At 38.5% G+C, this 13,309-nt stretch overlaps 1 protein-coding gene across 1 annotated transcript in view; it reads right to left on the bottom strand.

Annotated features, from left to right (window-relative positions):
- The window catches only part of LOC309551113 (putative cation-transporting ATPase 13A5), a 128,147-nt gene that overhangs the window by 76,702 nt on the left and 38,136 nt on the right, over positions 1 to 13,309 (bottom strand). Inside the window, exons 10-14 of the mRNA XM_082251559.1 lie at positions 7,224 to 7,394; positions 6,962 to 7,119; positions 3,569 to 3,757; positions 3,143 to 3,204; positions 2,887 to 3,037 (exon numbers count right to left, since the gene is read on the bottom strand). Of these exons, the coding sequence (XP_082107685.1) occupies positions 2,887 to 3,037; positions 3,143 to 3,204; positions 3,569 to 3,757; positions 6,962 to 7,119; positions 7,224 to 7,394 (731 nt within the window). The remainder of the gene's footprint in view (positions 1 to 2,886; positions 3,038 to 3,142; positions 3,205 to 3,568; positions 3,758 to 6,961; positions 7,120 to 7,223; positions 7,395 to 13,309) is intronic.

The following is a 13,309-nucleotide window of genomic DNA, read 5'->3' as shown; positions in this document are numbered from 1 at the left end:
TTCCCCCACAGCCTGCTGGTTTCCTTTCTCAGCAAATCTTTATAAATAAAACCAAGTTTCAGAAACAAAGAAAAATATTGCTTTTTGATAAGTGCAACTTTAAAAAAAAAAAAAAATATATATATATATATATATATATATATATATATATATATAAATGTAAACTCTATTGGCTATAAGGCCATTGCACATATTACCTGAATATATTACTAAAAAATAAGAAAGGCCTTTTTCTTATTTTTTTTTTCTTTCAGCAGCTTAGTCTATGCTCCCTATTTATTCTTATGTGGTAGTGCAGTGTTAATTCTGACGTGAAATTTCAATTTAGTTTTAGTCATAGTCTTTTGACTAAAGTTCCATTTTAATTTCAGTGGTATTTTAGTCATCTGAATTGTTTTAGTTTTAGTCGTATTTTAGTCGACTAAAATAGTGTTAACACTAAATAGGTAATTAACCGGTTCCCGCCTGGTGTATAGCATAATGACACTGGCTAGATCCTCTCGTCGATTCATGCGGACGTCATATGACATCCTCCCAGATGATGCCCTGTGTGAGGTGTGTGAGGCAGTGGAGCAGCGCAGCGGCGCAATCTGTCACCAGCTTTGCGGATGACTGATCACTGTACTGGCCCGCTTTCGGTACCATGTGACCACTGTAACCAATCACAGCAGGTCACTTGACAGTTGTTTACAATGGATGGCTTCCTTTAAGACATCCATTGTATACAATTACAATATCTCACAAATGTGAGTACACCGCTCACATTTTTGTAAAATATTTTATTATACCTTTTCATGTGACAACACTGAAGAAATGACATTTTGTTACAATGTAAAGTAGTGAGTGTACAGCTTGTATAACACTGTAAATTAGCTGTCCCCTCAAAATAACTCAACACACAGCCATTAATGTTTAAACCGCTGGCAACAAAAGTGAGTACGCCCAAATTGGGCCAAAAGTGTCAATATTTTGTGTGGCCACCATTATTTTCCAGCACTGCCTTTAACCTTCTTGGGCATGGAGTTAACCAGAGCTTCACAGATTGCCACTGGAGTCCTCTTCCACTCCTCCATGATGACATCACAGAGCTGGTGGATGTTAGAGACCTTGCGATCCTCCCCCGTCTGTTTGAGGATGCCCCACAGATGCTCAATAGGGTTTAGGTCTGGAGACATGCTTGGCCAGTCCATCACCTTTACCCTCAGCTTCTTTATCAAGGCAGTGGTTGTCTTGGAGGTGTGTTTGGGGTCATTATCATGTTGGAATATTGCCCTGCGGCCCAGTCTCCGAAGGGAGGGGATCATGCTCTGTTTCAGTATGTCACAGTACATGTTGGCATTCATGGTTCCCTCAATGAACTGTAGCTCCCCAGTGCCGGCAGCACTCATGCAGCCCAGAACATGATACTCCCACCACCATGCTTAACTCTAGGCAAGACACACTTTTCATTGTACTCCTCACCTGGTTGCTGCCACACACGCTTGACACCATCTGAACCAAATAAGTTTATCTTGGTATCATCAGACCACAGGACATGGTTCCAGTAATCCATGTCCTTAGCCTGCTTGTCTTCAGCAAACTGTTTGCAGGCTTTCTTGTGCATAATCTTTAGAAGAGGCTTCCTTCTGGGACGACAGCCATGCAAACCAATTTGATGCAGTGTGCGGCGTATGGTCTAAACACTAAGAGACTGATCCCCCACCCCTTCAACCTCTGCAACAATGCTGGCAGTACTTATACGTCTATTTCCCAAAGACAACCTCTGGATATGACATTGAGCACATGCACTCAACTTCTTTGGTCAACCATGGTGAGGCCTGTTCTGAGTGGAACCTGTCCTGTTAGACCGCTGTATGGTATTGGCAGCTCAGTTTCAGGTTCTTGGCAATCTTCTTATAGCCTGGGCCATCTTTATGTAGAGCAACAATTCTTTTTTTCAGATCCTTAGAGAGTTCTTTGCCATGAGGTGCCATGTTGAACTTCCAGTGACCAGTATGAGAGAGTGAGAGCGATAACACCAAATTAAACACACCTGCTCCCCATTCACACCTGAGACTTTGTAACATTAAGGAGTCACATGACACCTGGGAGGGAAAATGGCTAATTGGGCCCAATTTGGACATTTTAACTTCGGGGTGTACTCACTTTTGTTGCCAGCAGTTTAGACATGAATTGCTGTGTGTTGAGTTATTTTTAGGGAACAGCAAATTTACACTGTTATACAAGCTGTAAACTCACTACTTTACATTGTAGGAAAGTGTAATTTCTTCAGTGTTGTCACATGTAAAGATATAATAAAATATTTACAAAAATGTGAGGGGAGTACTCACTTTTGTGAGATATTGTATGTTGCTAGCTGTTATTGGTCAGTGTGATCACATGGTACAGACTGTCACAGCCCATCTATAGCACGTGATTAGCTCTTACCGATCACAGCTAATCACAACAAAGGAAAACTGAATAAATCAATTTTATTCAGTAAAATCCTTGCATATACAGTACTGTAGCAATGTAATGAACTGCTATATGCAAACATAATGTGTGAAAAAAAAATCCTGATCACTTCCCCAGAGTATTACAATGTTACTATGGTAACATTATATTACTTTGGTAAAAAAAAATAAAAATAAAAGTAAAAAGGGAAAAAAAATGTATTATTTTTTTTTTTTTTAATGACCATGCAATTGTCATTTAACGCGCGACAGCGCTGAAAGCTTAAAATTGGCATGGCCAGGAAGAGGGTAAAAGTGCCCAGTATTGGAGTGTTTAACACTGCTGCTAACAGTTTTTTATTTTTTATTTAGAAGAGCAAGGAAACATATTTGTAGTAGTACATGTGTGCTTCAATATTAGAGCAATCATAAAAAAGGGGTGTGAAACTATTACCCAGGCAGTGGATTCAAACATTTTCACATCCAATGGATCACCTTGTAGTTTTCCATCCACCATGATCAGAGAATGACAGCTTGTCATTGCAGTAAATAGTGGCTCCCCAGAGAGATCGGTAATATGTTCATGAGTTAACATTTCCTGAAAGCTTAAGATGAAAAGTGAAATAAATTAATAGAAATAATCAAATCTTTGTAAAAAGAAAGAAATACTGTATCTTATAAATAGGAAGCATTTTAGTGGGCAGACATACCATGCATTTTTAGATGGTATTACTCCCAATAAATCAAGGCCATCTTCAGTTAAAGTTCCAGTCTAGAAATCAAATGAATAAAAATAATAATTCATATTCACATAAATAACATTGTGTGTGTGTGAAACAAGGACTGAGAACAAAGTGAAGCTTAAAACTCAATCACCCAGCGCTCTGCACTACCAATGAAATGATGTATGGTATAGTTTTACACAGGGGGAAGTTTAAAGACTCTTACTTGCTATTAAAACATTATGAAAAGATGAATTATCTGTTTACATCATATTTCCATTTTTTGTTACATAATATGTTTTAAAAATGTAAATGGACAAACCCCAAGCAAGTATTTGGGACTGCACTGTATAATTGAAATAATAATGTTTGTAGTTAAGATTATTTCCTTTTTAAACTGGAAAAAAAACTTGCCTTATCAAAGCAGAAAAGATTGATCTGGCCGCACATGTTAATTCTGTCTGGACTGACACAGTATACCCGTTTCTTTCTTAGTCTCCTTTTAGCATAGAGAATCCCAACCATCAAGGCTGCTGGAATAACTGGAGATATAGCACAGATTATGAGAACCAAAGACTCCACAATAATTCTCCATGCAGGTACCTAATAACAAAAAAATGGCACATTAGGTAAATCTTGTTGTCATTTACCCAACAGAAATAAAATTACTATAACGTCAAGAAAACATTGTACCCCTACTCATTTACAAAAAAAAGTGTTTAAAAAATAAAAAAAACAATGGCCCCTGATGTATTCCATTGTCAGTCATGACAACGACCGCCACTGTCGGACCAGAAAAAAGAAATAAAAAAACGTCTGCAACGAAGGATAACTGCCCTGTGCCTACTCCGCCATCTGACAGTTCTTAAATAGGTAAGGGGCAGGGCCACCTGGTGATATCACCTGGTGGCATGCCCCATGTCACATCACTGACTCAGCACGCACTGATCGGTGACATCACACAGGGGTGGTGCCACAAGCTGACATCATCAGATGGCTCCCCATCTTACCTATTTAAGAACTGTCAGATGGCGGAGCAGGCACACGGTGATTAGCCTTCATTGTGTGAGCAGAATTTTATTTTTATTTTTTAAGTCCAGTGGTGTTGGCAGTTATCGCCAAAAAGGGATTGGCAAAAACTGTGTGTGTGTTTATGGGATGATATGCGGACATACGGACCGGATGACACAAGTGTCATCCGTGTCTGTAAAAAAAAAGTGCCGGAGCGGATCGAAATATGGTCCCCTCCGTGTGAAAGAGGCCTAACTGTTAAAAGCGTTGCCTATGGAGATTTTTAAGTACCGTAGTTTGTCACCATTCCATGAGTGTGCGCAATTTTAAACCATAACATGTTAGGTATCTACTTACTTGGCGTGACATAATCTTTCACAATATACAAAAAAAATTGGGCTAACTTTACTGTTTAGTTTTTTTTTTAATTCAGTGAAATGTATTTTTTCCCAAAAAATTGCATTTGAAAGACGGCTGCTCGATTACCGCGTGACAAAAAAATATTGCAACAACCGTCATTTTATTCTCCAGAGTCTTTGCTAAAAATATATATAATGTTTGGGGGTTCTAAGTAATTTTCTAGGAAGAAATACTGATTTTAACTTTGGTCCTTAAGTGGTTAATCTTTTTACCTGTTAGCCCTATAAAAAAAGGCCAGAAATGAGTTTAAAGATTGACTTCAATGGAGTTTAGGTTTATGTTCAGAACTTTGGGACAGTTTATAGAACCTTCTACAAATCAAATTCAGGTATGTTTAGCTTAGCCCTATAAAATTAAACTTATATGACATCTTTTTAATCAGCAGACTTTAACTGTTATATTATGGGGTACATATTGGGGAGGATTTACTAAAACAGGTGCACACAGAATCTGGTACAGCTCTGAATAGAAACCAGATAGAAAGCTTAATTGAACAAACTAAAGTAAGAAGCTGATTGGTCATTATGCACCGCTGCACTAAATTCTGTGTGCACCAGTTTTAGTAAATCTCCCCCATTGTGTCTGTGGATGTGGATTTCTTCCCAATTAAAACATGTATGTATTCAATTCAGCTATTGTCTGTCCAAAGAAGCACAATGTATAATACGTTAAGGTCGATTACAAACCTAAAAAGACAAGGTTACATTGCTGAAGCAAAAAAAACACACACACACACACATTCTATACTTGAGGGTGTTATGTAGAGAAAAAAAAAGCCCATTCAGTGCCCAAGGCAAAGATGTCAAACTGCGTCCCCCGTTTGTGATGTGCAAGCTTAGGGGATCCTACACCCAGCAGTCATTCGCTTGTCAAAATCACTGCCAGTGTCTTTACTCCTGTCAGCCTTGTAACAGAAAAAAGGCGCCCCCATCCCTACAGTAAACCATTGCACCCAGGGCGACCATCCCTCTTGCCCACCCCTTCTCCCAGCCCTGAGTGTTAGACTCGATTACACTAGCGCGACTTGTCAGGCGACTTGTCAGCCTGACAAGTTGCGCTCCCTCACGGTCCATTGACTGCTACAGGACCCGTTCTAATAGGAGTGACACAAGTCGCTCCGACTTAGAAAAAGGGTCCTGTACTACTTCGGGGCGACCTCGGAGCGACCTGCATAGACTTCCATTATGTGAAGTCTATGCAAGTCACTCCAAAGTCGTGGTGCATGGGAATGCACAAGTCGCCCCCGAAGTAGTAAGGAGTCATGCCGCCCCAGTGTGAACCGAGCCTTAGTGTTAATTTTAGCACCTAGATTTAGTTTTGTAACATGTTTTGAGGTTGGGTTAACTAGACTTTCCTTCTTCTCCAGCTTCTGGATTGGAAGTTAGGGCATTTTGACTCAGAAACAATTTTAACGATGCAGGGACCTCTGGGAAAGTGGCTGTCTGGATTTTTTACCTCTAGAGAAAAAGGCCATGTTAGGTGTAATACAGAATACAGCACTATATGCAGTAGATCTGGAATATGAACTTTACAATTGGGAAAAATTTGTGTCAAAACTATTTAGTATCATATTTTGTGTGATGATCTCTTTTTTTATTTCCACCCAACACAACAGTCACAGTGTAAACCTTTTCCGATGTTGACTCAGTGTATTTTATTCTGGAATTTCAGAAGTGGAATTCTTGAAAATCTGATTGCACAGCAGAAAATACAACATCTTTTTCTTAGACCTAATTTATATTGTAATCTTTAAGCGAGCCGAATGCTTTGCAGTATGACTGTATAATCACCTTTACTTATAAAATGTAATGTGGCCACCTAGATTTATCAAAAACCTAAAGCTGAACTCCAGGCAAACAGCCAAATACACATATAAAATACATATAGGAGATCTGTTTTACCTATCAAAGGATTTGTTTTTCAGTCCTAAGATTTGCACTGCTCTGCCACACAACAGAGCCCTACCCAAGGTAGTGGCTTAATCTTTTGCTGCTTTCTGCAGTTTTACTTTCTGTTAACGGTCCCCCCCACTAAGTGAATGAAAAGTGAAGGGAAAAACGTCACATTGATCTGTTAGAATGCTCCTTACACTACAGCATATTGGAGAAGTTCTTTGTGTTTCTTCTCCCTTCCCATTTCTGAGCACTGATATACAAACTATACAGTGCACTGCAAGAGGCTGATACAAAGTCAAAATTAAGTACTTGCTGTATGTTGCTTGTATTTAAAAATACATATAATGATGTATATATAATGATGTATTACTGAAAACCAAGCTGCTTTAATTTGTGCCTTTAATATTTGCCTGGAGTACAACTTTGACTGTGGCACAATAAGTAGAAAAAATAAAAATGACAATTTTATGGGTTATATTACCTTCCTCTGTACATATATTGTAACTGCATAGATGATTCCAATGATGGCCAAACATGTCAGAAATATATAGAACCATCTTACGTCTCTGTCTAATTTAAAGTTTAATGGTTTTGGATATAATATGGATCTCACCATGTCCCCTTTAGTTGTATTAAATCCTATGATAAAAGAAAAAAAAAACTTGTTTTTCACAAAATGTATTATTGTGAAAAGAAAATCATTATTTTTTTTTGGAGAATATACATTTCCATACTTAGCTCACCTGTGCTTAAAACTACAGCTTTGGCTGGCCCCTGTGCAGTGGATTCAGTCTGTATTATTTCAGTTCCACAAAACAGAATATGGCGTTTATAATCTTCTCCACTGTATTGTTTCCACGGCATGGTTTTGTCTAGATGTGGCAGCTGAGTTTTTGTCACAGGAATAGATTCTCCTATTTGAAATCAAACATAACAAAATTCAAGTGTAGTATTAAAACCCTGGAGGTGCACAATGGGTCTAAAGTCTTGTTCACAGAATGGTCCTTACTATCAGCAGCTGCAATTGTGACACTGCCTGCACAAAATAATTTGTCCACAAGCAGTGAACCTTACATGCATAAAAAGTTAAACATTTTCTTTAGAGGAGATCTGTAAAGTGTGCCTGCTCCAGAACAGGTAAAGTTGGGAATATTACAACCAATGCTATAAAACTGTAGTATTTATGTAATTTAAGTAATGATGGAGCTCACCTTCTTCTCTTAGGAACCTTCAAGAGAGGGATTGAAGCAAGACTTGCAGTAGAGGTCTTAGACTTTGAGAAGTGGAAGATACTGTAAGCCCAGGAAGATGTGCAAGTCTGGCAGGCAGGAGGACTAGGGATGGTGGAATATGAGCTGTGGCAGTATGGAATGGGGGACTAAGAACACTTGTGTATAAGTCAAAATTTCCGCGCTAATGGGTAAAAGAGAAAAATGTAGGAATGGCTGCTGCCTACCTCAAAATATAGTGTAAACTATACTCATAAGTAAGGTGAATGGGGAGGTAATTTGGCGCTGCCAGATGTAATCACACAATAAATAAAGGGAAATAAATAGGGTGTAGAATGTCATATAAATATAATGAACCAATATTTAAAACTAGTATTGGTGCAATGCACAAATGCCCAAAAATAAATATTAATAAATAAAATTGTGAATTAATATAGTGAATAGGTGCAAATGTGGTGGCAGTGACCTTATAAATAAATAAATAATTATATCCTATAAATATAATAAACCAATATTCCGAAAGCCAATATATGGTACAATGCACAAATAACCAATAATAAATATTAATAATAAATAATTATGCAGTAATGAATAAGTGCAAATTAGTGACAGTGACCTTATAGGTATGCGTAACTACTAGTATGGAAAATGTGACCAAAAAAGTGAATAATAAATAAACAAATTGGTAAACAAATGGAAAAATTAGTGAACAAGAATGCACGTGAAAACTAGCCAATATGCTAGATGTGACCAATTACAGTGATCTCAGGAGGGGTTATATATATATATATATATATATATATATATATATATATATATATATATATATATATATATATATAAATAAATAAGTGAAAAAGGTGAATAAGTAAAATTAAGATATTGGGCTGTATGTTCTAAAACTTCAATACAGATTGGTAAAAAATGTTTCAAATATAAAAAGACATCCTATGAAAAGTCCATAAATAAGTGAATAAAATCCATGGAGAATGGAGAAAAGAGGTGAGTCACGAGGTGATCCGAAAAACGTGGGTGCTGGGTGAGGAAATCAGTGCTCCCCTCTTATCACTTCCCGCACTCACCAGAGGGCCACACCCCTACAGGGGTAACCAGCATTTCAAATATTTCGGATGAGCCCCTCAATCAGCTGACCGGATCGCGTATCTCCAATATGGAAGCTGTCTCCAAACTTTGGCTCCCAGTTTGGAGACAGCTTCCATATTGGAGACAGGTGGTTTCAACCAGGGGTGAGAGCTACCCCAGCCAGTAGCCAGGAGATCTCTTCCCAGGAGTCATTTGGGCTTCTATGGAGGTGTCAGAAGAACCCCTATCCAAAAGCCATGAGTAGGCCATACAGCAGGGTGCTGCAACAAAAGGCTAAGTAAGCCAAGTGAACCAGGAGAGCTGGGCAACGCAGTAAGAGGAACTGCACCCACCTGTGTCCTCTGCAACCTCCTCCACAGCGAACCCATAGCTGACAGCGCAGCTAGGGATCGGACCGGATCGGCTTCAAAAAGGTTCATTAAATTGCCCTAACTTGATGGATATGCTATGTACCTGAGGATCTATCTTCCATAATATATTTCTATGGGAGAGTGTAAACCTGTCTAATCAGATGAGAGTGACTCACCTCTTTTCTCCATTCTCCTTGGATTTTATTCACTTATTTATGGACTTTTTATAGGATGTCTTTTTATATTTGAAACATTTTTTACCAATATGTTTTGAAGTTTTAGAACATACAGCCCAATATCTTAATTTTACTTATTCATCTTTTTTCACTTATTTATTTATATATTACCCCTCCTGAGATCACAGTAATTGGTCACATCTAGCATATTGGCTAGTTTTCACGTGCATTCTTGTTCACTAATTTTTCCATTTGTTTACCAATTGGTTTATTTATTATTCACCTTTTTGGTCACATTTTCCATACTAGTAGTTACTTATACCTATAAGGTCACTGTCACTAATTTGCACTTATTCAATACTGCATAATTATTTATTATTAATATTTATTATTGGTTATCTGTGCATTGTACCATATATTGGCTTTTGGAATATTGGTTTATTATATTTATAGGATATACTTATTTATTTATTTATAAGGTCACGGCCACCACATTTGCACCTATTCACTATATTAATTAACAATTTTATTTATTTATTAATATTTATTTTTGGGCATTTGTGCATTGCACCAAAACTAGTTTTAAATATTGGTTCATTATATTTATATGACATACTACACCCTATTTATTTCCCTTTATTTATTGTGTGATTACATCTAGCAGCGCCAAATTACCTCCCCATTCACCTTAAGAACACTTGTGACACAGTTAATTTACGCTAGTAGTTTTCACTTGGGTTCCACAGTAAAAAGTTAAAAGGACAAATACAGTTTTAAGCTGGCCATAGACAATTTAATTTTATTCCTGTCTGAACAAAAAAAAAAGCAAACAGATTCCTCCATTCACACAGACAAGGTGGATGTGGATGAAGGAATCCCCCCCCCTCCCCCACCTGCTGGGACAATGTATTCTGATAGCGGTTCCCACTGCTGTCAGAATACACTGATCAATGGCTGCCTTTGTTTTTGATGCCATGACTAAATGCAAAAGAATAGTAATTTGCATTGTATTCAAAAACAACATCTTGCAAATATAATCATACAAATGGCATGTCTGATTTCTTAATGCGTGTACTCAAAGAATCCTAAACTAATGTCATTGCATAAAAAAATATTGTAAGTTTGTGGCGCGCTTCAGAAGTGAAAATACAAATGTCTTATAAACTGATGTGAATATGTATATAATCCTTGAATAAAACTGTGTTCTTTTTTAGCTGGAAAATAGTTGGTCACTTAAAATTATACCGTGATTAAATATATTGCAAAATATAAATAAATAATTAAATAGTTCCAATATGCCTCTATATTGTGTTGATTATGTATCAAAAAGTGCTGGGTGCTTGTGTTCCAATAAATAAAATAAATAAATATCCAATTGACTCAATATAAATATTTCTTCAAAATCAATCAAAAGTGCTATGTGCTTTCTTCAATTAAAAATTAATACAGTGCTGTGTTTCATAATGTCCATATACATGAATCCAAACGATAAGGTGCAATTCTATTCAATATCTTCAAAAGTGCTCTCATGCAAAGGAAAAGTGTTGTGACTTTCTGCCTCCACCAGGTGTCACATCTAGGTGCTCTGGACTCTCACCTTAATAAGGTGTATATTGCGCCTATTATATACAACTTAGCCTCCGGATAGATAGTTGAGGGCTTTTTAATCGTTCCGATATCCTGTTATGACCACTGGTGTTTCCTGTCTTGTCCGTATCTGGGGGGTTTTACGCTTTCTGGCGTCCTTAACTCCTTATCGTACCTCGGGCAGATGCAGAGTGCTGGGCTCAAACAGCCACTTCACATAGTGCAAGTCAGAGAATGGAAGAGCTGCCAATCAGCTGAAGCATGGCCTGCACCTGTGTAATCTCCTTACTGAGTCCTTCAGAAAATCATGAGAGACAGTGATGTGATAGTACACAATTATGTTCCAGAGGGAGGTAGTTGAGAGAATATTTTGCAATATATTTAATCACGGTATAATTTTAAGTGACCAACTATTTTCCAGCTAAAAAAGAACACAGTTTTATTCAAGGATTATATACATATTCACATCAGTTTATAAGGCATTTGTATTTTCACTTCTGAAGCGCGCCACAAACTTACAATATTTTTTCCTGTATAAACTGGTTTCTGGTACCAGTACCGTGGGGCTGCAGTAAGAAGGAAAATATACACCACCTCAGATAGCGCAGGAACCACTCATACATATTATAATGTCATTGCATGTCTCTTATGCAATAAAAAGCCCGCATGTATGTGGTTTTTGAAAGTGCACCTCAGCATTACCAGTACAGAAGTGAATGACTGATCGCCAGGGTCTCCAAATAAATAATACCATAGTTAGGGTCCTTTCACACGGGCGATCCGATCCGCCTGTCAGTTTTTCAGATGCTCCATGCATCCTGTTTGGGCAGCGGATGTCAGCGGAGACATCTCTGCTGACACCCGCTGCTATCCAATTCTGATCCTGTCCGTGAAATCCGGACGGATGGAAACCCTATTTTCCATCTGTCTGGAGGATCAGATCGCATGAGAACGGACAGGTGGTCCGCTCTTATCCGATCTCCCCATAGAGTACAGCGGGGATCTGACAGCTCCCTCTCCACACAGAGAGCGGAGACGGAGCTGTCATCCGCCTGCTCAATGGGGATCGGCGGATCGATCCCTCGCTGAGCAGAGAACGGACCTCGTCGGACAGCGCACCGTATGAAAGGACCCTAACTGTTCAATGCAATTTAGTGTTTTAAATTTTAGTCAGTCATGTATTCAGATTTGATTACGATTTTTTCTGGCTCACTTGATAAACAAGATGGCTGCCCGCCCAAATCCCAGCAAATAGTATTTCCAGTCAAGTCTAGAAGTGACTGACATCCCCCAAAAATTAGACCATTTTTACTGCCCCAGGATATAGTATTTCAATTTCTAGTCAGTTAAATATTTAGAATAATTTAGACTTTTCTGGTTCACTTGATAAACAAGATAGTGGTCAGGCACCTGCCCAGTTCCCAGCAAACCAAACAGCATATGCCCCTAAAAATTTAGGTCACTGTAGCCCAATGGGATATTTATTGTTCATTTTATTTTATTTATTCAATGTTTCAACTTTAGGCTTTTAGTGTCTCCACTTACAGAAGAAGATGGCTATCCGCTGCCATGTGTCTCTTCTTCCTGGATGCCCAGCCTATACTGTTATTTATATAGGATGGTGGTGGCGCTCAGAGGTAGTGCTGAGGGGGTAATCAGCTGCTAATGGGGATAGGATGATAAGTGATGTATCCGGGATGTGTGGCCGAGATGCAATGGGCATCATGCGATGGACTTTAAATAATATGCACAAGGGGGGATAGGAAAGTCCCAGGAAGAAAAAGGTATGGGTTAACCTGAAATCCAGTACAGGATGAGAGGGTCCAGGGTGGATTGGATGGATGGGTAAGCACTCAGGGCTGCTGACCGGAAGAGTGAAGCCAACTCTGTGTAGACAAGAAAAGGAAAGGGAAAGCGCTTCTTGAGTGTGGTAAAAAGTTTTTATTACAGTAAATGCAGTAGCAACTTACATGGAGGTAAGTGAATTCTCATGGACACTGCCTGGATGCTGTGAATATCCACATCTGGCCCCGGAATGTGACATGCTGTACACGAGAATTCACTTACCTCCATGTAAGTTGCTACTGTATTTACTGTAATAAAAACTTTTTACCACACTCAAGAGGCGCTTTACCTTTCCTCTACTATACTGTTATTTAACTCAGCTGCATAGTCTTCAGCAATTCTCAGGGAACACCTGAGCGGGCTGCATTTTATTTAGGTTGTGGAATAATTATCTCTTTCCCCTAGGGGCTAGTCCACTCCTGTACACATATTGGGGGAGGAGAGGCTGAACAACTTCATCCGAGAGTCTGCTATCTTATTCAGCGCAAAAAGCACTTCCTTCCAATCTGAACTCAAGTTTGAAAAACTTGCTAAGCTA

This window comes from Pelophylax lessonae (assembly GCF_965119305.1).
Source record: "Pelophylax lessonae genome assembly, chromosome: 3".
Taxonomy (NCBI): Eukaryota; Metazoa; Chordata; class Amphibia; order Anura; family Ranidae; genus Pelophylax; species Pelophylax lessonae.
This window is presented reverse-complemented; position numbering and strand designations above follow the sequence as displayed.